This window comes from Physeter macrocephalus, chromosome 15 (genome assembly GCF_002837175.3).
Source record: "Physeter macrocephalus isolate SW-GA chromosome 15, ASM283717v5, whole genome shotgun sequence".
Lineage (NCBI taxonomy): Eukaryota > Metazoa > Chordata > Mammalia > Artiodactyla > Physeteridae > Physeter > Physeter macrocephalus.
Genome location: NC_041228.1, coordinates 78,525,882 through 78,550,404, shown reverse-complemented (window position 1 = coordinate 78,550,404; position 24,523 = coordinate 78,525,882). Strand labels below are relative to the sequence as shown.

General features: G+C 43.4%; 1 protein-coding gene across 3 annotated transcripts in view; it reads right to left on the bottom strand.

Annotated features, from left to right (window-relative positions):
- Window positions 1-24,523, bottom strand: part of RB1CC1 (RB1 inducible coiled-coil 1) — a 60,787-nt gene that overhangs the window by 13,958 nt on the left and 22,306 nt on the right. For all 3 annotated transcript variants that reach the window (XM_024126985.3, XM_028500710.2, XM_024126984.3), the window contains 10 exons: window positions 20,475-20,677; window positions 18,616-19,042; window positions 14,489-14,659; window positions 11,688-11,872; window positions 11,336-11,522; window positions 11,170-11,251; window positions 10,984-11,045; window positions 9,628-9,731; window positions 8,772-8,898; window positions 6,783-8,683 (listed from right to left, as the gene is read on the bottom strand). In XM_024126985.3, coding sequence (XP_023982753.1) covers window positions 6,783-8,683; window positions 8,772-8,898; window positions 9,628-9,731; window positions 10,984-11,045; window positions 11,170-11,251; window positions 11,336-11,522; window positions 11,688-11,872; window positions 14,489-14,659; window positions 18,616-19,042; window positions 20,475-20,677 — 3,449 coding nt within the window. The remainder of the gene's footprint in view (window positions 1-6,782; window positions 8,684-8,771; window positions 8,899-9,627; window positions 9,732-10,983; window positions 11,046-11,169; window positions 11,252-11,335; window positions 11,523-11,687; window positions 11,873-14,488; window positions 14,660-18,615; window positions 19,043-20,474; window positions 20,678-24,523) is intronic.

The window sequence follows — 24,523 nt, the reverse complement described above, 5'->3', positions numbered from 1 at the left end:
CCATCAGCCACGTCACTCAGCTTTAGTGTGCAGGACCCTAAGGCCCCAAACGGCTCTGACCTCAGGGAGAATTAACCCTAGCAACTGAGCAGTAAGTAATAGCTGAATATTTTAAATAGTTTTTTTTTTTTTTTTTTTTTTTTCCACTGCGCCACCAGGGAAGCCCCTAAATAGTTTTTTTAACAGCATCACTGGATGGCTTCCTCTGGGGAATTAGGAGCCATGTTTGTGTTGTGTGGGGAGAAGACATAAAAAAGGGTTACAGTATCTCACAATTTAGTTAAAGGTGTTTCTGATCTAGCGGTGCTACCATGGAAATCTAAGAAATTTATCAATAAAGGTTGCCCTCCCCCAAAAGAGAAACTTACATAACCCTATCTTTCCATATATTAATTTAAAACCTTAAAAAGGCCCTGAACTTAAAACTCAAGGAAACAAGGCATATCCGTTATCAGCTGGGAACGTCATCCCATCACACAGAACTTGAAACAGAGCAACTCTGGTTCCCCCACGTCCATACACCAGTGTGTGCGAGCAAAGCTATTACACCCAGTGCTCCTAGTAACTAGGAAACCCGCGCTGAACACACACCAGAGTGGCCTCTCCCCCGTCAGTGACTGTATTCGATTTGGGCCTAGTAACCAAGTAGTTTATCGTGGGTTTTTAAAAACTCTTCTCAGATTACAGAATAAGAGATTCGAAACGACACCCTATTCCAGTAGTCCCGTCCCCAGGCAGACCCACAGCAACTGCTCCTGGACACATGACTATGAACAGCATGGGAGGCAGGCTTCCCGACACATGCAAACCACACACACGTGTCCTGCATGCATGTTCCGTGCACATGGGGTGTGAGAAAGCCCTTGCCCTCAACTCTCAAAATAATATATACTACTGACTTCCTTTCTCCTAGTAATATGGAGAAAAGGTACCCACTTTTAATTCTGCATTTCCTTAATCCCAAGCAGACGGAGCAGCTATTCGCATCCTGGCTATCTCTCTGTCTTCTCTGATCTGTCGATTCACATCCTCTGCCCATTTTCCTCATGGATTGTTTGCCCTTTTCTCGCTGATCTGTGGGACCTCTCTGACATTACAGACATAATTAATACCCCCATTGATGTCTCGCCAACGTCTCTCCCAGGCAGGTGGCCTCTCGACGCTGCTGCTGGCAGATGGACAACGGGCCGAGTGGGGACGGCTGGGAGAGGAGCTGGCCTGGGTGCCATCACATCAGCACCACTCCCTTCAAGTCCCCTCCCTCCTTTTCAAGGGTTTCCTCTGTGCGACGGCAGCCGAGAAGGACACTATCCAGAACGCCCTTCCCACCCAGGAAGCTCTGGTTTCAAGTTTGGCAACAAAAAGTTACCTGCATAAAGGAGTGCTAAAGAGTCTATCACTCCAGAGGGGGCTGTGACCAGACAGGAGGGCAGTGAGGTTCCCAAGGGGTTTCCAGGTGAACTCCCTAGGTTGACGTCTCAGTAGACACCTGGCAGAAATCTCGAAAGAATCTGTAACGGTTTCCTGATGAGCCACCCGCTTTGTACGTAAGGCGACCGTGAACCTCCCCATTCCCAGCCCTTCAGCAGCAACGCCTACCCTCCGCCCCGCCAGCCCCAATTCATGCGAGTTCTAAACCTAGTATTAAGCCCTTTATTCTTGGAATACTTAAAAGAGGTTCTAGTTCTCTAAGCTCCCAGCAGACAGATACAAACATGAGCCCAGGGGAGAGAACCATCAAGAAAGGGACCTGGAACTGACTCTCTGACCGGCTAAAACCGGAAGGCGGCAACCACCCTGGCGCCAGGGCGACGGGCGCTCTGGCGGGGCCGGGCCCCCGCTGCAGAACCGGACAGCTGTGTCTTACGGGAGGGAGAGTCTGGAGACACCCAGCGGAGCTCCCAGTGCCCACTGAGCTCCCCTGCCCCCTCCTCTGGAGAGATCAGGATCACCTTCCCGAGGTCCCTTCTCAGTTAAGCTGATCTTTCTTCTCTACCACCTCTCCCACCATTTCACTACTTCCCGACCCAGCGCGGCTTTCAAATCCCCAGATCCCAGAGAAGCTAAAAATCTAACCAAGGAGAAAATACAGTTGCAAGATTTTCTTCATTTATTTTGGCAGAATCATAGGAAATATGTACAGGGATGGATCCAATGAGAGTTAGAACAGGAAGAATCAGGCCAAAATTTGCGTGGATGTAAAGACCAGGGATTCTAGATTCAATATGAGCTATTACCAGTTTGCTATGGTGATTGCCTGAAACCTGGACCTAACAGGTAAACCACGGCCTGCGGGCCAGATCCGGCCTGTGAGCTGTTGAGTTTCACCGGAGCACAGCCGCGCCTGTTCCTTCAACTCTCTCACTCCTCTTGATACAACAGCGAAGCTAAGTAGCTCAGAGACCACTCAGCCCCCAAAGCGTAGAATACTGAAAAGGAAGCCTTTACAGAAACTGCCACTGGCTCTCTGCACCAGTGACTCTCAAAGCGTGATCCACAGAACCCCGGAGGTAACTACAACGCTGTCAAGGGATCACTAAGGTCAGAGCTACTCACACGATGACGCCAAGATGCTATCTTTTACTCCCTGCTGGCATGGCACAGATGATAAAACTGCTGACACCTTAATGGAGAGACAGCAGCACCAACTATACTCTCAATCACTGTATCCTGCACTTCAAGGCACTCCAAGTGAAGGCAGGTTTATTTTGGAATATCCTTGAGGCAGTAAAATTATTAACATTACTGGATCCTGACCACTGTGCCTACATCTTTTAATCCTCTGTGTGACAAAATAAGAAGCACCTACGAAGCCCTTCTGCATCACAAGGTACACCTGTCTCATGGAGAAGCACCTGCACAGCAGTTTCGTGTGCGCCGAAGGAGCACCTTCTTTCACGGCGCGCTACCTCTAGTCGAAAATGACAAGCTTTGGTTACTTAGACTTGCGTTTCTGACAGATGTTTTCTCAAAAATGATCAACATTACTTCAAAGAATAAGTGGCATAACTTGTTACCACTGACAAAATGTGACTCTTTAAAAAGAAACTAAAATTTGGGATTTATTATATACCCCCCCTGGTAGGGCCCAGAGAATGCTCCTTCACGAAGGCTTTCAGAAACACCGCCCCGAAGGCTCTGCAGGGCGCCTGCAGGACAGGGAGAGTGGCGGGACAAGCCAGTAAAATTCAATAAGCTTCACGGGCAGGACAGGTTCTGGAGGGGAGAGGCCGACCAGCACCACTTAACCAGATGCAGGACGCGGCACCCTCACAGGCAGCAGCGCCAGAGCAACCAAAAGTCTGACCCAGAAAAACCTCTGGCAGTGGCTGTCACTAGGGCTCTAACAGAATGGGCCGATAAAGGCTTATTAAACTGATTTTTTAAAAACCCAGTAGCTGGCGTTCAGAGATCTAACTTCCAGAGAATCACCATCTCTCACCCAATCCCAAGACCTGAGTCAGTCACCAACTACAATGCCAGAATTTTATACTGAGTTTTCTTTCTAACCTCCAAAGAGACCCACGGCCATTTTCCAGGCTGAGTGTGTATTCAAGGAAGGTAATTAATCAACTTTTGAGGGACTACTGAGCACTGGCTCTCAGGTGACTCGAATGCCGCTGTGGCCCACCAGGACACCACTGAAAACCATACACGAGAGAAGCGTCCTTCCATCCAGGATCTGAAATGGAACAGATGTAAAAGCAACTGTCGGCGGATCACTGCTGGCCCCCTGCTGATGGAGCGAGGACCACCATGGCAGAAGGAGCCACAGGTAAAATCCCTAAAACATAGAGGGGGCTTCTACCACTGTCTTGCTCAACTTAAGCATGCGTCCTGTCGAAACATATAAAAACAAGCAATGGGTTATCATAATTTAATCAGGTAGTGACTCCAATAAAACTGCTAGTTCATACATAACCTCTTTACTGCAGCAGATTAACAAGACCACCACTACCTGACATGTAGTTACTGATTCCGTGATTTCTTCCCCCTTTATTCTTATTAGTACAGACCAGGGATAAAGAAACTTTTCTTTGTAAAGACAGTTACTGAACAGTATAAACGTTACTCAGACAACCTCCGTCACAGCTACTCAACTCTGCCGGAAGCAGCCACAGGCCGCAGCTAGAGAAATGGCTTCTCTGTGAGCCAATACAGCTGTGTTTACAAAAGCAGGCTGTGGGCTGGACTCCCACCGGCCACAGACTATCAATCCCGGGTAGGGGCCACAGGAAGCAGCGTGATTTCACCGACAGGGACCGCAATCGGCTCTGTCTTATCCAGGATTAGATCAACTCTCCGGTCCTCTGCTGAAATCTCGTTGGCAGGGATATCGATCCTCCTGCTCTTCCTCAAGAAATCACACTAATCCAAGCCATTTACGGCAACATGCTCCTCAGGCCTGGTAAACAGGAATTAGCCACTACTTGAGCGACCAGGGCAAGACACGTGAGTGCCGGTGGGGTGAGCAATGAGGGCCGTGGAAGCCCACGAGCCTGTCAGCACAGCGAGCTTTCCGAGTGCCCAGGGGCCCAGACCTGCGAGACGCTCAGCTCCTCCTGGACACCTGCCCAGCCTCCTGCTGTGCGGGAGCCCCTGCAACCCGCGCCAGCTGCCCTGCCTGCGGCGGGGCCCGTCTCCCAGCGGGTGCCTGAAGTGTCTGTGGCAGAAATGGGCAGTGTACGGAGCCTCGGCAAGTCCTGCAGGAGAATCACGGCTGAGGCCCTCAGGATTCTGAGGCAGGCGAGCGTTTCCCTTCCGTAAGATGGCTCAGGGCGAGCTCCTGGGTCTGTAGAGGCCGAGAGCCTGACCATGCTCTCCCCAGTTACCATGTGACCTGAGCCGCCTGTCAGGAAGCAGACACCGTCCCGCCCACGGAGCCAGGACGCCGGGCGGGGCGGGGGGGGGGGGGGGGGTACGCAGGGCGGGTCCACAAGCCCCGGCAGGACCATGCTCTCCCCAGTTACCATGTGACCTGAGCCGCCTGTCAGGAAGCAGACACCGTCCCGCCCACGGAGCCAGGACGCCGGGCGGGGCGGGGGGGGGGGGGGGGGGGGTGGTACGCAAGGCGGGTCCACAAGCCCCGGCAGCGCCAGGAGAGCGCAGGAGGTGCTTCCCCTCCCTCCATCACAGCCACGGCGAGCCTGGCAGGGAAGCAGACTGGCGGGCCCGGTTTCCAGAGGACGCTGCACAACACGCGGGCCCGGCTCCAGAGCCCAGGGGCAGGACGAGAGCGCGGCGGGCAGGGGCGCCCAAGACCAGCGGTGAACTCGAGGACGCCCGCCCCGGGGGAGGACCGGCCAACAGAGTATCGGAGAGAGACCGTCCGTGTGGAAAGGGGAACAAAGAGCCGCGCATCCACCCCGGGGTGGCGGGAACACTCCAGGGAGGGGAGACGGGGGACAGAGGCCGCGTCGCGGGAGCCTGGCTCCGGCAGGTCAGCGCGGGTGAGAGAGATGCGGGAGCCGGGGGAGGACAGGGTGCTCGGTGCCGGGCGCCCGCCGTGCCGCCCGCCGTGCCGCGCTCGCCCCCGTGCCGGAGCCTCACCTGCACCGCGTTATTCCCGGAACCCCCTCTGCAACCGCAAACCCGCCAACGAGAAGGACGAGCGTGGAGTCCGGAAGGAGAAGGGCGGCCGGGCCCGCTCCCCATCGTCCAGGAACACAGTCCCGGGCTGAGCCGCACCCCGAGCCCATCGCTGGGCCCCACGGGGACGCGCAGAGCCGCCGCGCCGTCCCAGGGGCCCGGCCGGCCGCCAGCCGCGGTGGGCGCGCCCGCGTCTGTCCTCCTGCTGTGTCACCGGCACCCTCCTGGCCTTCCGCGGTGACTGCCCGGACCTCGGCGTCCCCCAGGCTCTGAGAAGGTTCGTGTCGGGCCTAGTTGCTCTAAGGGCCCGCCATCCCTCCAGAACTCATAAAGGCTTTCTGTCTTCAAAACAGACGCGGAGGGTGAACTGCGCACCAGGGTGTGAACACCACACAGCGGACAGTGGATCACAAGAGACGGTGTAAAAGTCCCTTTAACCTCTGGCCAGAGGTTAAAATAGACAATGCAAATATACCTATACATATGTTCCCTTGGAAAAATTAATGATAGAACCAACTGATAATGTTCTAGAAATTGTTTATTAGGCCACAGCCCCCTTCAAAGAATTTTAACGAGCGGAAACGCGGAAGCCCACTTTCTCTCAGCCAAGGCAGTAACGTCCGGCAGCAACAATAACAACGACGCGAAAACCCTCACCACTGTATAAACCCAGCATTTAACATTATCTTTTGAATCACAGAGGAAATAACTGAAGTTGTAATATCAAGAAAATAACCACCACAAAGCTATACAGCACCAACCTAGAAGTTACTAACTACTGCTCTTTTACACACACATACATACGGTATTTTAAAAGAATGAAAATAAGTAACCTTCAAACGAAGAATTCAGGGAAAGAACTACAAACAAACCAAAAGGAAATTTATAACTTAAAAAAGGAATAAGAAGATCCCGAAAACATAGGAAATTTTCAAAAATTATTCCTCTCAAAATCCAAAATACGAATCCATTTTTAAAAGCCATCCTAATGGATTCACGTAGCCTGTTAATTTTTTTTAGATGTCTGTGAGAAACACTACTTTGAAAAGTACGTTTTTACTTCATAAAGTATCTCCACTGTTACCTTTACCTAAGGTAAATGAGTAAATCAAGGTACTGTGATTACACTCACAATTAAAATCTCCATCACTGAGACTTGAATTTTATGATTACAGACTAAAGTTCATTCTTACCTTTTTGCTATTTGACTCTCAAGATGTTTCATTTTTTCTAACAACTCCTTCTCAGCAGCTTCCCTTTCCAAGTTCACTTCTTTACGGGCAGTCTCAACAGCCGTGTCTTTTTCACAATTAAGCCTCTGAATCAGCTGTTCTCGGTCCTGTTCATGCCTCACGACACATTCCTCTTTGTCTTTTTCAAGTTTCTGGATAATAGCTTCGTATTTCTCTTCTTGCTGGGTGATTTTCTCATCTTTTTGTTTCTCAAGAGCACTCAGTTCTGAGTCCAGTTTACTCTGCAGTTCAGCCAATTCTTCTTTCAGGCCTTTTTCTACTTCAAATGCTTGGTGATGCAATGATGTCACTTTGCTTAATTCGGCTCTAAGCATATCAGATTCTTCTTCATGTCTACTAATTAACTCTGAAATGCACTGATCTTTTTCAATTGTCATTAAAGTTCTTAGTTCGGCCAAGCCCACCTGGTAATTTTCAGTGTCATCTTGAATCTTTTGGTTTAGTTTACTTATCTCTGTTCTCAAATGTTCTGTCTCTTGCTCGACGAGAGATTTCAAGGTCTCCTTCTGCTGGGCTCTGCTTTCCTCCAGCAAAATTTTTATTTCGTCCGTTTCTGCTTCCTTCAGGGCAAGTTCAACCTCTAACTTACATCTCACGTCCGACAAGTGAGAAACCTGGAGCTTTAACTCCTGGAGCCGCCGCTCCCTTTCCTGGGCGGCTGCGGCGTGAGCATCTTGCATCTGCTGGATTCTTTGTTGACTTTCCTTTTCTAACTGCTCCAAACAGGCCTCGTGGCGGGTCACGACCTTCTCGAGCTCCTCAGTGTGCCTGACCTGCAGAGTGTCCTCTAAGTCCTTCAGGTGTCTCTGCTCCAGGCACTGGAGCTCCGCCCTCAACAGCTGGAGCTTCTCACAGTGCTCCACGTGCAGCTTCTCTAAGTCTTCTAGCACGGTCTCTCGTGACTGCTTCAGTTCTTCAATCTCACAGTGTTGCGTGTGCATTATATTTTCCATCTCTAACAACTTCTGATCCTTCTCCTTCTGCAGGCAGATGACAGCTTCTTTCTCACGTTTAACCAAAGCAAATTCGTTGTCTTTATTTTGTAAAACCTCCTCAAGGCACACCAAGTCTCCTTTCAGCTTTGTGATTTCGTTTTCATTTTCTTCACTCTCCTTTACTAGTGCAGCAAGTTTGCCCTCATAGTCACTTTTTAAAGACTGTAGCTCTTCCTGGTGTCTTTCATTTAGTGTTATTTCCAAAGAGCATTTTACTTTTTCAATAATGCTTCTTATTTCTACCGCGGTACACCTTAAAGAATCCGAGAGGTCACGCTGCTCCCTCCGCACCAGTGCTCGGAAGCGGCAAAGGTCCTCCTTTATGGTCTGCACGCCGCGGTGCGAGTCGTGGGCAGAGACACGGCACTTCTCCAGCTGCACGCTGAGCGACGCGTGGTGGCCCGAGTGCTCCTGACCTCGGGCACTCGTGGCCTGCATTCGCCTGCTGTCGATGGCATTGATGACTGAGGAGTAAAGGGACTCCACCATCATCTCTGGACTCTGTGGATCACTGACAGGGTTGGGCGATGACAAGTTTTCCTCTATTACAAACTCATTCACTGCAGACATGAAATCTGATTCAGGACTTTCTGCTAATGAGTCCAAGTCTAGCGAAGCCTGGTGAAGAGTCTGTTCTATGTTTGGATGGGGGATAGTTTCAAAATCAAATGTATGTGCATCAATGCTATCCGGAGACAATTCTTCTAAGGGACAGACTGCAGGACACAAGGGGCCCCGCACAGTGAGTGGAGGGGGTGTTCTGGGTGAGGTAGTAGTTGTCATTCCTGTCGTGCTTTCTATCCGGGGTGAGGAAGCCGCCTGTGGGGACGTCTGACTCGCGGAAGCCTGGAAAAGAGAGGGACAGGCTTACAGAGCTGCGGCAACCCAGGCATTTACGCTAACGGGGCGAACCACTGGAAAGAATGGGATTTGCCTTTTGTTCACTCAGTAGGTCTGTAATGGTCTGTGACATTTCATCCAAACTTTGTGCTGCTTTTACCAAATTATGTAGAGCAAGTACATGCTGGTGTAGAGGGTCAAAGTCACAAAGTAAGGGCACCCTGAAACAGAGCACAATCAAATTAGATTTCTAATTTCTCAATGAAAAATGGATAACTGCAACCAAATACTATAATCTATGTCAAAAGCAACTCACCATCCTCTTTCAATCAATACCAGGAATAGTTTAAGCAGACTAAGACATATCATTAAAGGGGGGGAGGGAAGGGGAGGGTGGGACGAGTTGGGAGATCAGGATGGACATATATACACTACCGTGTGTACAATAGACAGCTAGTGGGAACCTGCTGCATAGCACAGGGAGATCAGCTCGGTGCTCTGTGGGGACCTAGTTGGGTGGGAGGTCCAAGGGGGAGGGGATATAGGTATACATATGGCTGATTCACTTCACTGTACAACAGAAACTAACACACCATTGTAAAGCAATTACACTCCAGTTTTAAAATATATATATATATACAAAAAATAAATAAAGTGATAAATCAAATCAGAACTCTCTCGCAGCATGCAACAACGTCAGATCACTACCAGAAAAGAACTAACTTCATGCAAGGCATTCATTCCTTCCTACTTTATCTTCTTCTTCATTTCCTGATGCTGATTTTCATACCCCCCAGGAACTCCCCAAAGCAGCCATGAAAGAGCCAGTCAGCACACTACACCCCTCTAGTCTGGCGCCTCCTAGGAGCGCCGCTGCTCTTCCCGCAGCTCCAGAGAAACGAAATCATCACAAGGCAGTAACTAAAGCTAGAAATATGACCTGTATTTACCTGAGGAATGGCTGAACTTCGGAAGGACAAAATGATTGCAGAAACTGTAAATCTTTTAATGAAATATCTGGAAGTTCACAGTCAAACTTTCGAGGCTTCTGTGTCTATATTAAAAAAATAATAATTTACCAAAAAATATACAGTATAATTTTGTAACTGATTTCTTAATATAATCAAATTCAATAACAAATAAACAAAAATGCTTCAAATGATCTACTCACACCTAAGAAACAGAATAATGAGATGCAAATGAAAGACTATTCAGTGAGGATGGGGAGACCACTTTTCTGAGTCTGAAATAACAGGGACATGCAAGCTGTTGGTGATCAACCACCGTGCTCACTCCCCACCTCTCTGTTCTCAGCATCTTTTCATGGGAATTTTGGTATTCCCGCCAGCATTAAAGGAACCCATTTGTCTCGCTATTACACAGGCTACTCCCAAGTTTCTACCTGACCAACAGCACAGTCGTGAGGACAGCCCCAGCCCTCTGTATCTATTCCTGTCCCCTACTAGCGTGCTGTGTTGTTTTAATGCAGTAAAGATCATTTTTTCTGACGCAAAACTTCCTCCTTGCCCTTTTCTCACCTTTTCATTATATTTTCCAAAATACAAAGTCTTAGTAAACTTCAGATTCATAAAAAAATTATCTACCATTTCTTTATAAATACTGTCCAGAAATGCACCTTTTAGGATAACTCCAATGGTCTCAGTCGTCACTTATGCAGATTTAGGGATGTCAAGACACCCTTCATTAAGCAGGGTTCCTAGACGAAGGAGCGTGGGAAATCCTGCCTATCACGACACTCATTCAGAGATACACAAAAACACATACATTTAGAGCCCTAAGGAATCCTGCAGTACAGACACATGTTTATCAGTTAAGCAGCGTGTCTGAGGAGAAAACAACAAACCTACAGCATTTCCAAAACTTCTATGATCACGGAATCATTTTTTTCATGTAATAAAATTAGTGGTCCCCAGACCACTCTGGTTTAGAAATACAGCAACCTTATTTTTCATGGTTTCAATGAAGATGACCTGATGGGTCACCTTATTCTGATTTGTGCAACATGAATGAAGGGGAGGGGAGGGGAGGGGAGGGAAAGGGCAGCAGGGACAGGAGGGGCGGAGACAGATAAAGTGAGGGGGAGAATCTGTTCCCACCCATCTCGAAAGTGCAGTAGGACTTGATCGTCCCATGCAGTGAAAACTCCTGACCAAAAACTATGAATTCATCTTAAAGCCAAAAACATTTTGATAAAAAAATTTCTGTTTCTGATAAATATCTCTACTTCTGAAATAAAGGTCTGAACACACACAGGATTTAGTCATATTAGAAAATAAATTACATACACAAAAGGATGGGGGCCAGGAGTCCAATCCCCTAAACAGACGATTTCTTAAAAAGGACTTCCCTGTGTAAAGAAATTAACAATATGGTTATTTTACAACTCATGCTATATAATGCTATTCATACCTATGAAATAAAAACAGCATTTTTTTCTTAAAAAGTGTAAGTTATTAATAAAGAACACTTACTAAATAATTTCCCAAAGGATTCCCTTTTTGACTTTTCAGCCTCATATAATCGCTTTCCGTCTTTGACTAAAGCACCAGCCCACTAAGAAAAGGAGAGCCTCTGTTAGTGTCACACGCCAAGTCACTGAGGCTCAGGCACAATCAAAGTACAATCCAACCTGCATACCTCCCTGTAGTGTTTTATGAACATTTTTCTCCTGACAACCTCAACAGCAGCTAAGCAGTACATCTGAGGAACTGTACTCAGAGCTTCAACGATCTTGACTCTCTCTAAGAGCTCTATAACGAGGCGGAGCAAAGCCTGCAACTTCTCTCCATCCTGATCAGCATGAAGCATCACAAAGCAACACCACCTACAGAATGAAATAAGACACACAAACTCTGTAAAAATCATCCAAGCCCATGTTAACCAACCAGTGAAGTATGTCAAAATGGTGATAAGATTACGCCATCACGTGGGAGAAATAAAAAACAATCAACTCTAAACATCCCAAATTAGATACCCTAGAATCACTTACTTCAGTCTGACATGAAGGTTATTTGCTAGTTCTTGTTTGGCAGTGGTGCACTTCTGTTTAATATCCAACAGTTTTCTATGATTTTGCAACATAATCATCAACTGATTTGCATGACTCAGGCACAAATCAGGTAACACAGACGCATCCTTCAAGTTTTCAGCTCTCATCTGATTAGCTAAAAATCCCTTTGGGAGAAAATATTTTAAACGATATTAACTTTCATGAAAACCATGAGCATTCATTTAAGAGGAAAAGCTTTACATTAGACATGAACTGTTCTACTTTCAAATAAGATTTTAAAATCTCCTACTTTTCTGAGTGTAGTAGGTGTGTGTCCATAGCAAAAGATTCAGAGTTCTTAAGAAATTTATGCTCATCTAATTCTGTTCCATTTTCATGCCAGAAAAACAAATGAGACCCAGGAAGCTAAAGCAACATATCCAAGGACACAGCAGGCAAATCAGAACTAGAACCAATGACTGTAAACTCCTGCTACACCACAGTTCAGTCAGAGCACGGGTAAATAAAAACAGGGGCACTGACTTTAAGCCCCATGAAACTAACAACAGATTTAATCTAATCAATGATATTCAACAGCATATTATACACTTCCCCCAATAAAAATCAATCAATCGACTTTGCACTACTCACTGAAAAGTCATTCCTTCCTGCGGTATTTCTGGGCTATTATATACTTTGTTCCACTGATCTGTGCTCATTATCTTTAGAACAATGACTTCTATAGTATATTTTATTGTTTCATAGGAAACACTTTTTTCTTAGCTGTCCTTATTTATTTTCACAGGTGAACCTTGCATCTTTTTGTAAGGCAGGGATTGTTTTTAGGCTATAGATTAATTCAGACAGATGTACCAGAGCCAAGAGCAAACACTTAAAAAAAAAAAAAGTCCAAAGACATCTTGAGGAGACATCTTGCTGAGTATTTCACTGTGTTTACAGGTTTTTTCCCTACTCTACTCACTAGTTACCATGTTACAGAAGTTTCAGGATCTGCACACCCATCTCGCTGTAATACTTGCGACTACAGATCATTATCCTTGTAGGGCTCAATCACACAACCAACAAAGGACAGCAAGTGTGTCTTCTTACTTTCTGGTAGCTCTCTCTCTCTTTTCTGTTTCATGTTTTTTCTAAATATCATGAAAATATTTAAGTTTAAATGATGTGTGTTAAAAAAAATGTCGAGATGATTCAATATCTGAAAATAAAATATCTTATTTTTCTTCCAATATGCTGCGTGCTTAACCGTGGCTATGCTTTTTCTGTAATTTAATCTATTTTTAAAAAGTAACTTACTGTTTTATTCTCCTTTGATAAAATCTTAATAGGTTTTCAATTGCTTTTTACTGAATCCAAGAAAAATACGGCATCAATCCACAATTCATGAAACACAAGCCCAATGCAGGAGAAATACAAAGAAAGCCACACCTCACCATATCACAGTGAAACTGCTAAAACCCAAACCAAAGGCAAAGTGCTACAAGTAAGTCAGTAACAGCCTAGAATTCTCTATTAAGAGAAAATATCCTTCAGAAACAAAGGATTTTCAAATGACAAAACCTGAATTTGCCCCTGGAAGGAAATACTAAAGGATATTTTAACGTATGATAGACTTTAATACATCAAGGATGTATGTATTCCTTAAAAGGAATACAGCTAATACATTAAAAAGACAATATACTATGACCACGTTGAGCTTATTCCAAGAATCCAAGGATGGTCCAAGATTAGAAGTAGAACGTACCTTTCTTAATCTGATAAAGGGTTTCTATTAAAACAAGGAGGAAAAAAAAAACCTACTATGAACACTGTAATGGTGAAATGTTGATCATTTTCTACAGATCAGGAATTAACCAAGGACACCCAGTATCACATCTTATCTTAGCATTGCACTGGGAGGGCTCCATTCGGTGAAAACACAAGATAAAGAAATTCAGTTCACAGTAAGGGGGCCGGATCCAAAATCAAGAGACAGAAAAGGAGAATCTGGTAATTACAAGATGAATTCAGTTAGTAAGCTATAAAAATGCTATGAGTAGTTTAAACATGTGTAAGAAGAACACAGCAAGTCTCTATCGACACATCTTATATCTACCTACCCGATACTGCACGTCCTCAGCCACGCAGGTGAAATAAAGCATCTGTACCCATTAAAATGACCACTCTGATCTTCTAATGAAAGAACACATTTAGAGGAAAAGTGGTGGCAGGGAAATTTGGACCAGAAAAGCGTGTGTGAGCGTCAAGGTTAGAAAAGTGACCTCTTTTGGCTCCAGGCTGTTTTCACAGAGTGCTCCCGCCAGGGGAGGGGGCACACAAAGCAGTCGAGAGTCACGGCCAGTCACCACGTGGATAACTCCCCACGATTCCACCAGCTTCCTCTCGTCACCAACCTAACCTGGCAACAGGGCCCCTAGAGCACTGCATTAAACTAGACCTAAGTTTTCTGAGGCGCCCGGCTCTCCCCGAGGAGGGAGCAGAGGGTGCTCGGGTGTCGAGCACGGGGCTGTCAGCGTGCGCAGGTCCCCCCCGCCACTCACAGCGTCTCCGGGCCACCTCCCGGCTTGTCACCCTCCGCAGCCTCAGCTCACGTGGCGTTCTCAAACCTGAACGTGAAGAAGTGGCCTCCTCCTCCTTCACTACGTGGAACCAGTAATACCGCGTTAACAGTATTCATGGGTGAAGTGAAAACACGGTGCACAGCAAACTGAAAGTGCACGTAAAAGATGTGTCTCGAAAACCGCAAATGCCTTTTCCTGAGAGAAGTCTGCAATAAGCACCTGAGCGAGTTCTTTCTGCTCGTTGACGAGTCGGCCGCAGCTGGCGATCATCTGGTCCAGCGCGTACAGCCGGTCCTCCAGCCCCTTGATGGCCTTCATGTTCTGATTATCGAGATTGGCAATAGTCTGACGGCATTCTGCTATAAAGGGTCGAATGATCCGTGGATCAAGCTGAATGACAAGGAGACACGTGCGAATGAAACTTTCAGCAAATAGCTTAAAATGTATTTCACACTATTTTGATACACAGCTTTAATGAAAAACAGTAATAGTGAAAAATATAGAAAAGCAAAAGCACGAGAAATCAAGGTTATATTTCCACAAGAAGGTCAAGAACAGGGTAATTATGGTGTTAATAAAACACAATTATTACTGATTATATTGGGATACATAAGTAGGAATCTAGTTCTAGGCATTACACTTTTTTTTAAACTTTTTTAAAAAATTAATTAATTTATTTTTGGCCGTGTTGGGTCTTCGTTGCTGCGCGCGGGCTTTCTCTAGTTGCAGCGAGCGGGGGCTACTCTTCATTGCGGTGTGCGGGCTCCTCATTGCGGTGGCTTCTCCTGTTGCAGAGTACGGGCTCTAGGCACGTGGGTTTCAGTAGTTGTGGCACGTGGGCTCAGCAGCTGTGGCTCGCGGGCTCTAGAGCGCAGGCTCAGTAGTTACGGCGCACGGGCTTAGTTGCTCCGCAGCATGTGGGATCTTCCCGGACCAGGGCTCGAACCCGTGTCCCCTGCACTGGCAGGCGGATTCTTAACCACTGCGCCACCAGGGAAGCCCCATTACACCTTTCAATTCAAGCCACAATTCATTCGATTCTCAATATCCCACCAAAAATGTTATTTTCAAGGTCTTATGCAGTAGAGAAGAACTAATAACGAAAACACATTATTTGGTCATTACCTGTCTGATCAATTAACTTCCCCCTAAAACACAGCAACACCTTCAAACCTCCCTCCCTCCTGGAGAGACCTTTATTTTCAGTCTGTAGCTCCTCAAGGGAGCTCCTTGATCAACTGCACTCTCTTACTCTGCAATCTCTCCTGTTCCCGGGCTTTAATTCTCCAAGATTTCTGGAATTTAGGAAATTCAAGGAACCCCCCAAATTCTCTCCACCCTGCTCCACTTTCCCTCGGAAGAACACCGCACACTGGCGTCTTCAGTGCACTGGCTTCCAGCAGGGCTCACAGTGTAGCCCGCCTGCCCGTGGGAGGGAGACCACCCCTCGCAGCTTCGGGCGTCCCCTCCGCTGGGTCTGGCTCCTCTTCCGTCTCCTCCATAAACAGGTGAGATCCCGGAGGACTGTGTGCTATGGCCCATCCTTACTGTTTCTTACAGGATCTCGAAGGAGGTTAACTCCCAACGCCTGTTCAACCCTTCATCCTTCTCACAAAGGTTCAGCCTGGGCTTCTGCCTGCCCGCTCACACCTCCACATGGACACCAGCTGTGATTACTAAGCTGTCCTCTGCTGAAATCCCGAAATGGCTCCCTCGGCCCCCAGCCACGTCCCCAAAGCACACAACACTGAACTGCAGATGAATGCTGTTTCCCTAGCTTGATCTTTGTTCACACGGATTGCCCTGCCAGCTGCTGAAGCCCGCCTCAGCCTCCCTGTGAGGGGCCTAGTCAATACCACCTCCTTCGCGTCTTCCCCGATCACCACAATCGAAGGGACTGTAAATTACTCATTTTACGTACAGTGTTAGGCTCACAGACAACATACGAAAGCAGTTAAAAATGAACTATTCTACTGTTGTCAAGAATTCAGCGTAGTCCATAAGAAGCTGCATTTCTAACATCACAAAAAAGTTAACACGGCCATTATTTAACACGGGCAGCACCTGCTTCGCACAATATGAACGAAAACTCGTGCATATGTGAACATTTCCTCATTTCCATGGTGAGTCCGATGTGCACACATTTCCAATCCAAAGTATTGACTAGTTATAAATTATGAGGGTGATAAAAGGCTAAAAAAGATGACTAAAATAATTCAAAATTTCACCTTGGGCCAAATTACAGCTATACATAAAACACAGCAGTGATTTAAGGAAGAAAAAACAAACTCCAAACCATGGCTCCTGGTTCTAATGTTTCTGTATCTCATAATTCACTCAGAGTACAACACAACTACACAGACAAGCATGGAAGAATATTTTATTTATTTTTTTTATTTTTTTTTATTTTTTTTTGTGGTATGCGGGCCTTCCTCTGCTGTGGCCTCTCCCGTTGCGGAGCACAGGCCCCGGACGCACAGGCTCAGCGGCCATGGCTCACGGGCCCAGCCGCTCCGCGGCATGTGGGATCCTCCCAGCCCGGGGCGCGAACCCTAGGTATAGATGATTGTGAATTTTCGTTATTAAGCCAGAAAAGGATCATCGTTTCTTCTCTCTTGTCACAAAGTGAATAAAACTTATGGCTTTGCTAGATTTCATTTAAACATGCAAACACAAAGCCAACTGCAAGCCCTTTAAAAAAGTGGTTCTCGTGGCCTAGAGCCCTGTTCTCTGATTCATGTGGAATTATAAAAACTGACACGTCACTCACCCTATCACAATCATGAGGTTGATTTTCCACAATCACGGATGGAATTTTTAGGCTACTAAAATGTCAACAGTTTGAATAGGAACACTAGTTTTCATTCATTTCTGGCAGTAATCTTTGCACAATATATTCCATGCTTCCCCGCCCTGGCAAATGTCTCAATTGAAGCGTTCTTTGACAACAAATAATAAATGGCCAAAATGAAAGAAATGCCTAAAGGACGTCATCAGGGAAATGGGTGTACTGAAAGAATTAAGAATAAACTTCAGAATGCATTCCATTTTTACTGTCCAATAACTGAAACAAGAAAAAATGTTGCTATTTTCCAGGCATCCCAGACGGTGTGCCGCCTTTCCCCCAATAACCAACCAAAGATTAGTAAGTCTCTTTTCCAACTGAGCCAAAAGTTTGCCTTTGAGAAAAGTTTAAGTACCCTGCCCACCATCTTCAGACAACAGCAGCCTTCAGAACACTGTCCCAAATGGTCTCTGCATCACTGACGTGCGTGCCCCAGCAACGCCCTCTTAGGCCTCAAAGATTTTCTATCCACTTACTGATCAGATCTGAAGAGGGTTATTCCAGATTTATTCCCCAGATTTAAAAGTTTCTATAACTGTACTTGGGGGAGAACTTAATCCAAAACACAAGTCACTACACTTAAAAACTAAAACTAAAACCACAATGTCTAGGTTTTGGATTTTAAAATATCTCAGGCAGATACAGTGTCTAAAATTACTTCTTTTAAACCTCACAGACGCGTTCCCTGGGAGGGGGTGGGGCGGGGGCGGGGGCGGGGGAGTGATGCAACAAAGGCCCATGGGGGTTTTCCGGGAGATGGAAAGGTTCAATGATCTGCCTTCGGATGCTGCTTACTCCCGTGAACTAACCGCTCGAGACTTGTGTATTCATGGAACGTCAATCATTCTCAGTGTACAAAAACTGTTATAGATAAAAATGAAATTATATCATTAATATTTTCCCCCCAAAAGCTTGAAAGTTCTACAGCATCTGTAAATGTGAACATATGAATCATTATTAAGTTAATGTAAGAAACAGCGATGGCCAAATATTATCATTTTACCAATTTACTTGTAGATTTACTTGTAGAGAATGCTCAGTACTCAAGGCGCAATAATGAGAACCAGCAAGACTGTTCAAGTTTTACCTAGCAGATCAAAGAGCCTAACTGTAGGGACAAATTAGAGGACAGGAGAAATTAAAAAGTCCAAGTAATATTACAGGATCAGGGGGAAAAAAATTCAAAGTACCACCACCACCAAGACCATCCCCACTGGAGTGGACACCTCAAGGCTCGGCACTGCATAGAGATTTTACGTATATTACTTCTAATAATCTTCCCAAATTTACTATCAGTTCATAAATAAGATTATGCATTAAATGATTTGATTTGTCCAAAGTCTTAGATATGGTCATAAAGTTTTATTCCAAGGCTCACTATTTCCGCTATAACATGGTAGTACCCCCCCCGCCCCTTCTCCCATTACTGTACAGAAAGCATTTAGTACAGGTTACATAATTTCAAGTGGTTAAATGACAAGAAAAATCAGATGACTCTTACCCTGCTCATGGAATCAAAGCACTTCCTGACCAGCGATTCCACGTCATTAGGCCTATCCTGCACATTGATCCAGTCTAACAAAGAAACATTAAAAAAAGGCAGGTCACCGTCTTTAGCATCTACTGCAGCTTCGTCCTGCCGGACAGGACTTGGACAAGGTTCCCTCATTTCTTTTCCACTTTCAGCATCTGTGGTGTCTGGGGCTACATGTTCCACGGACTTGTGAAATGAGGTTAAGGAGGGTTTGCTCATTGTTGCAGGCGTATCGGGAGAGAGCACCAGTTCAGTGGAGGTTTTCATGTCGGCCTTTTCTGAGCCTTCACGTTCAGGCAAGGCATCCAGTCTTCCCAAACACTCCCTGTAACTATGTCTGGTTAGGCACTCCAACAGTGGAATCTTGGCCATGACTGAAACCGCAGTTCCTAAACTTAAAGTACAAAAGACCTGTCAGTAAAATAATGGGACTGCTCTAGTCAGAGGTTAGCATTTTGAAAGAAATGTTATTATCACACACAGAAATCTCACCACCTCTCTGTTAACACTACACGCATCTAAGTAGTCCATGAGGTGTTCTTTAAAAGAAGACCGAGAGAAGGAGGATATCGTTCACACACTGAAACACCCTCTAAAGTAAGGATAGCAAGTTTACACTAGACATGGGGGCACTTGGTTTGTAACAAACCTTAAGGTATAAAAAATTGGAACTTATAAAAAAGATTTACCATAGAAAGTTTAATGTTCGATTAGCTTAAAGACAAATCATTTTTGATATACTGAAAGCAAAGCATAAAATTAACACTCTTATTAGAGATTAAGGTTAACCCTTGTATTCATCACTCCCTGAAAATAAACAGGTAGGTAGATGTATGCTGTCAAAAAAACATGGGGAAAAGATGAAATCTTGATAATTTGACTTCTGTAAAAACATATGTAAAATGATTCAGGCTCCTACATTAAATTAACATCTGAGAGAACTACCCATCCCCCCAAAAAACAGTTACTTGAAATTTCAGGTTATAAAAAATTTTAAATGCTCTTTCCAGTCTTCATTAATCATTCCTTCCTTCCCAAGATGCATCCCATTGTCCACTTAAGGCCCAAATGTTCTAAATATTCATACCACAAAATAGAGAAACTTGAATTAATAAAGTTCACTTGAAAGAAGAAAAAGAAAATGATACTTCCCTCCAACTCTAGTTAAATAAAAAATTTAAGAACCAAAAAAATGAATACAAAACACTGAAAGCACAAACACACACACAACAGAGGGCTACATTTGTGTGGAATTATTGCCGTATTTTTTTTACATTCATTATAGCCCTTTTAAAAAAGAACCAATGGGTATCAGATGGGCTTATATGCAAAGAACCAGAAAAACATCTAAATGAGAACCAGAACACAAAGGCTTTTTTCCATCTCAGCAAGCCTTCATCATATGGCAATATTTAAAAAGAAAAATAAAATTTTCCTTGACTGCCTAATGTTTGAAAACTTTTCCACTCCCATTAGATTGTTATTTCTGCATTGTGCTTTACTTTATTGTAAAATTGGTAGCAAGGCAAGAGACAAAGGTTCCTGGGTTTCTAAACGATTTCAAAAGTATTTTGAGCCTTTTACATAAAGAAAATATAAGAAAAAGAAACATGGCAGATCCATAAAATATATGGAGAATAAAACTGTCTGTAATTTAAAAAATTTTACAGTCCATAAAAGACATCATGAAAGTCTCAAAAACATGAACCTCAATTATAATAAATATATGCCCTACTAGAAACGAAATTACTGTTACTAAAACTACTGATAAACTGCAAAGGTATTTTAAACAAACATCTTATTATCCATTTTAATGGCAAACATACTGAGTAAGTTTTAACTTGATGTCCTCTACGGATTGCAGATAATTCGAATAAATACTTTCAAATTTGAAAAGTAGCTTCTGGTAGGAATTTGAACAATCCTCCAGATTGGCCATGATTGCAGCCCAGCCTTGGTGTTGCAGATGTTCATCATGGACCAGACCTTCACAGAAAGAGCAAAGTTTCTTGGCAACTTCATACATTTCCTATATTGGAAAAGAAGAAATAATCGGTAAAAGAAGGTAATGTTCGTGTGCATGTCTGCATGTGTGTACTTACGTACATGCATGAATGCACTCTGAACTCATTTCAAAGGAAGCACTGTTACAGGAAAGTTTCAGCTTCTGGTTCCTGCTTGTTGCCGCGATAATGAGGAGGAACTCATTGCTCCTGAGAGTACATGCGGCTAGAGGTCCACGCAGGGCAACGGAGCAATAACCATCAAAAGTAAAACTGTGAACCCTCTACGGTGGAATACTACACGGCAATGAATACAAACCACTAATACACGCAATTACATGAACGAGTCTCAGGAACGTAATGCTGAGTCCAAGAGGCCAGACACAAAAGAAAACAAACCGTTTGAGGAGTCAGGATATTGGTTAACTTCATGGAAGAGAAATAATGGGTCCTGAAAGGGAGAAAGCATGAAGTAGGGCTTTTGGGGTGACACCGTATTTTAAAATTTGTGTTCACTTTGTGAAACTGCACTAAAAATTATGAATGTATAATTGTGATATGTCCATTTTCAAATATGTTTATCAATAAACAACACTCTATTATTAATTTCACTAGCAGTAAAGACAACAGTCCAAGGTCACACAAGTAACTGGGAAACGTGACTCTGGAGACCACGCTCTGGATGGTTAAAAGACAGAGGCTCGGGACCTCCCTGGTGTCCAGTGGTTAGGACTCCACGCTCCCACTGCTGGGGGCCCAGGTTTGACCCCTGGTGGGGGAACTAAGATCCCACAAACCCAGTGGCACAGCAAAAAAAATAAAAAAAGACCGAGCCTCTAACTGCTGACGTGATGGACAGTTTGACTGTGGGTCTCTGTCTTGGTCCGAGTAGCTTTGGGTGAATGCTACAACCTGAGAGGTACATTCTTCCCTCCACTTCCCGTTCTTCTTCCTCCTCACTTTCTTAGCTGTTCCTGGACACCGATCCTTCCAAGCAAACTTAACATCCATTTTATGTAAAACAATAAAACAAACAAACTAAACAACCAAATTCCCCTCACCACCCCCAAAGCAAAAATGCTTCATCATAGCAATTAACTGTAACTAATTAAGCTAGTGAACAGATAGTAATTAGAAAATGATCATGAACATTAAGAATATATCTTTTCATTTGATTATGTTTTATTGTTAATAAACTATGTTCATTATAAAATAAAAAATTTTTTAAAGATTAAAAAAATAATAATTTTTTACGTTCTGGAACTTTATAGACTTTTGTTGTTGTTGCTATTGAGAATGCAATATATTTCCCATTTCTATTCTAAAGTAGTGCCAATACAGAGAAATAGGAATGATGTTTATACATTTATCAAACACGCAATCAACCTTACAATTCCTTCCAGTGGGTTTTTATTAAATTCTCTCAAATTTCCCAAATATGCAATCATATCACCTAAAATGGGTGCTTTTCGCTTCTTTTCCATTAACTTCACCACTTACTTTTTTTATTTCAATATATTTCCCAGAAGTTCCAAAAGAATACTGAACAGGTTTATCCTGATTTATGCAAGTGACTCTAGCTTTTCACTTACTTGAAAGCTGATTATCTTTTTATATTTGGTCAAGTCTGTGTTACATTTATTTTGCTCCCTTCTAGGGCTATTTAATTTATTAGGAACAGCTGCTGAATTTTAACACATGCCTCTTCCAGACAACATTAATATGATGCTCTGTTTTCTCCTGTAAAGTATTAGTGATTGAGGCAATTAATTATATTAATACATATCCAAATATTGAACCATCTTTGCATCCCTATAACATCTGCTTTTTGCTATTAATATATTAGTCTTTTGATATTCTTCTGGGTTTTTATCTATAAGGAAAAAAGTATATTCTATATTTTTAGGATTCAGTGAATTCAATCTAGTCCACAAGATCCTTTTGATTATGAGAGAAATGTATTAAAATAAAATCTCCCTTAAAAAATTTTTTGTGGTGAAACACACATAAATTTTAGCGTTTTAACCCATCTTTAAGTGTATGGCTCAGTGCCATGAACTCATTCACGTTGCTGGGCAACCATCACCACCACCCACCTCCAGGATTCTTTCATCATCCCAAACTGGAACTCCACATCCATTAAACAATTAACTCAACATTCCCCTCACTCCTCGGCCCCTGGTAACATCTATTCTACTGTCCGTCTCTGTGAATTTGACTATTCTAGGGACCTCACATAATTGGAATGATACACTATCTGTCCTTTCGTGTCTGGCTTATTTCACTTAGTATACTGTCTTCAAGGTTCCTCCATGTTGTAGCTCATATCACAAATTTCCTTCCTGTTGAAGGGTGAATGATATCCCACTGTACGAATATACCGCATTTTGTGTATCCATCCGCTGGACATTTGAGCTGTTTCCACCATTTGCTATGAACACTGACATAAGTCATTATATTAAAAGTTCTCCCGGGATTAATATTGTTATCTTTAGCCTGTGTTGATAGGCAAATACAGATGTGGCTTGTCGTTTTCATAAATTCAATCTTTTATTATTAATTTCACTTTTTTCTGTTTAATGCTTTTAACAACCACTATCTACTAGTTCCGTGCGTATCTTTCTTCTCATACTTTAGCAACCTGTTTTAGCAGTATGTCCTGTGATGGCATAGTTGTTTTCTGTTTTGATCATAACATAAAATTTCTTTTAATAAGAGAAAAGTTGGCTAATAAATAACCAAATACTGGACTGTATTAATCTCACTATTTTATGTTTAGTATTCACTTTATTATTTCGATTATATCCTATCTAGATTTTTGCTAGTTTAATGAAGATAGTATCCATTCCTAGCTCTTCTCTGCTACTCATTATACCCCCTTCTCTTTCCTACTTGACTTAATCCATGCCTGGATGAAACCTTTACAATTCTTTAACTTGTCACCTGGCATCACTAGATACTGCAAAGATTGTTTACTGCTACACGAATCCTCTCTCTCATTTCATCTGTTTGATTTTTAAATCTTTTTATCAAGTTTTATTTGTTCTTTTGATTTCTTACTCTAATCACTTAACAATTATACATCCTGTTTGGTTAGCCTATAATTTTTATATCTAATATTACATTTTTCTATTAGCATGTAGTATCTATATTTTTCAATTAAATCAAAACTATTGCTTTTTAAGTGGCATGCAACTGTGTAACCTATCTTTATTAGTTTTATTAATTTATTTATAGACCAATATCAGAAAACAAATCTAAAGGACTCTATTACATAAATTCAGTTTACAGAGTTTGTCTTTTTAAAAATAATTTTGCTTTCTAAAAATCATTTCCAAAAGAAATAAAAGGAATCCAAATAGGAAAAGAAGAAGTAAAGCTGTCACTGTTTGCAGATGACATGATACTATACATAGAGAATCCTAAGGAGGCTACCAGAAAACTACTAGAGCTAATCAATGAATTTGGTAAAGTAGCAGGATACAAAATTAATGCACAGAAATCTCTGGCATTCTTATACACTAATGATGAAAAATCTGAGAGTGAAATTAAGAAAACACTCCCATTTACCACGGCAACAAAAAGAATAAAATATCTAGGAATAAACCTACCTAAGGAGACAAAAAACTTGTATGCAGAAAACTATAAGACACTGATGAAAGAAATTAAAGATGATACAAATAGGTGGAGAAATATACCATGTTCTTGGATTGGAAGAATCAACATTGTGAAAATGACTCTACTACCCAAAGCAATCTACAGATTCAATGCAATCCCTATCAAACTACCACTAGCATTTTTTACAGAACTAGAAAAAAAAATTTCACAATTTGTATGGAAACACAAAAGACCCCAAATAGCAAAAGCAATCT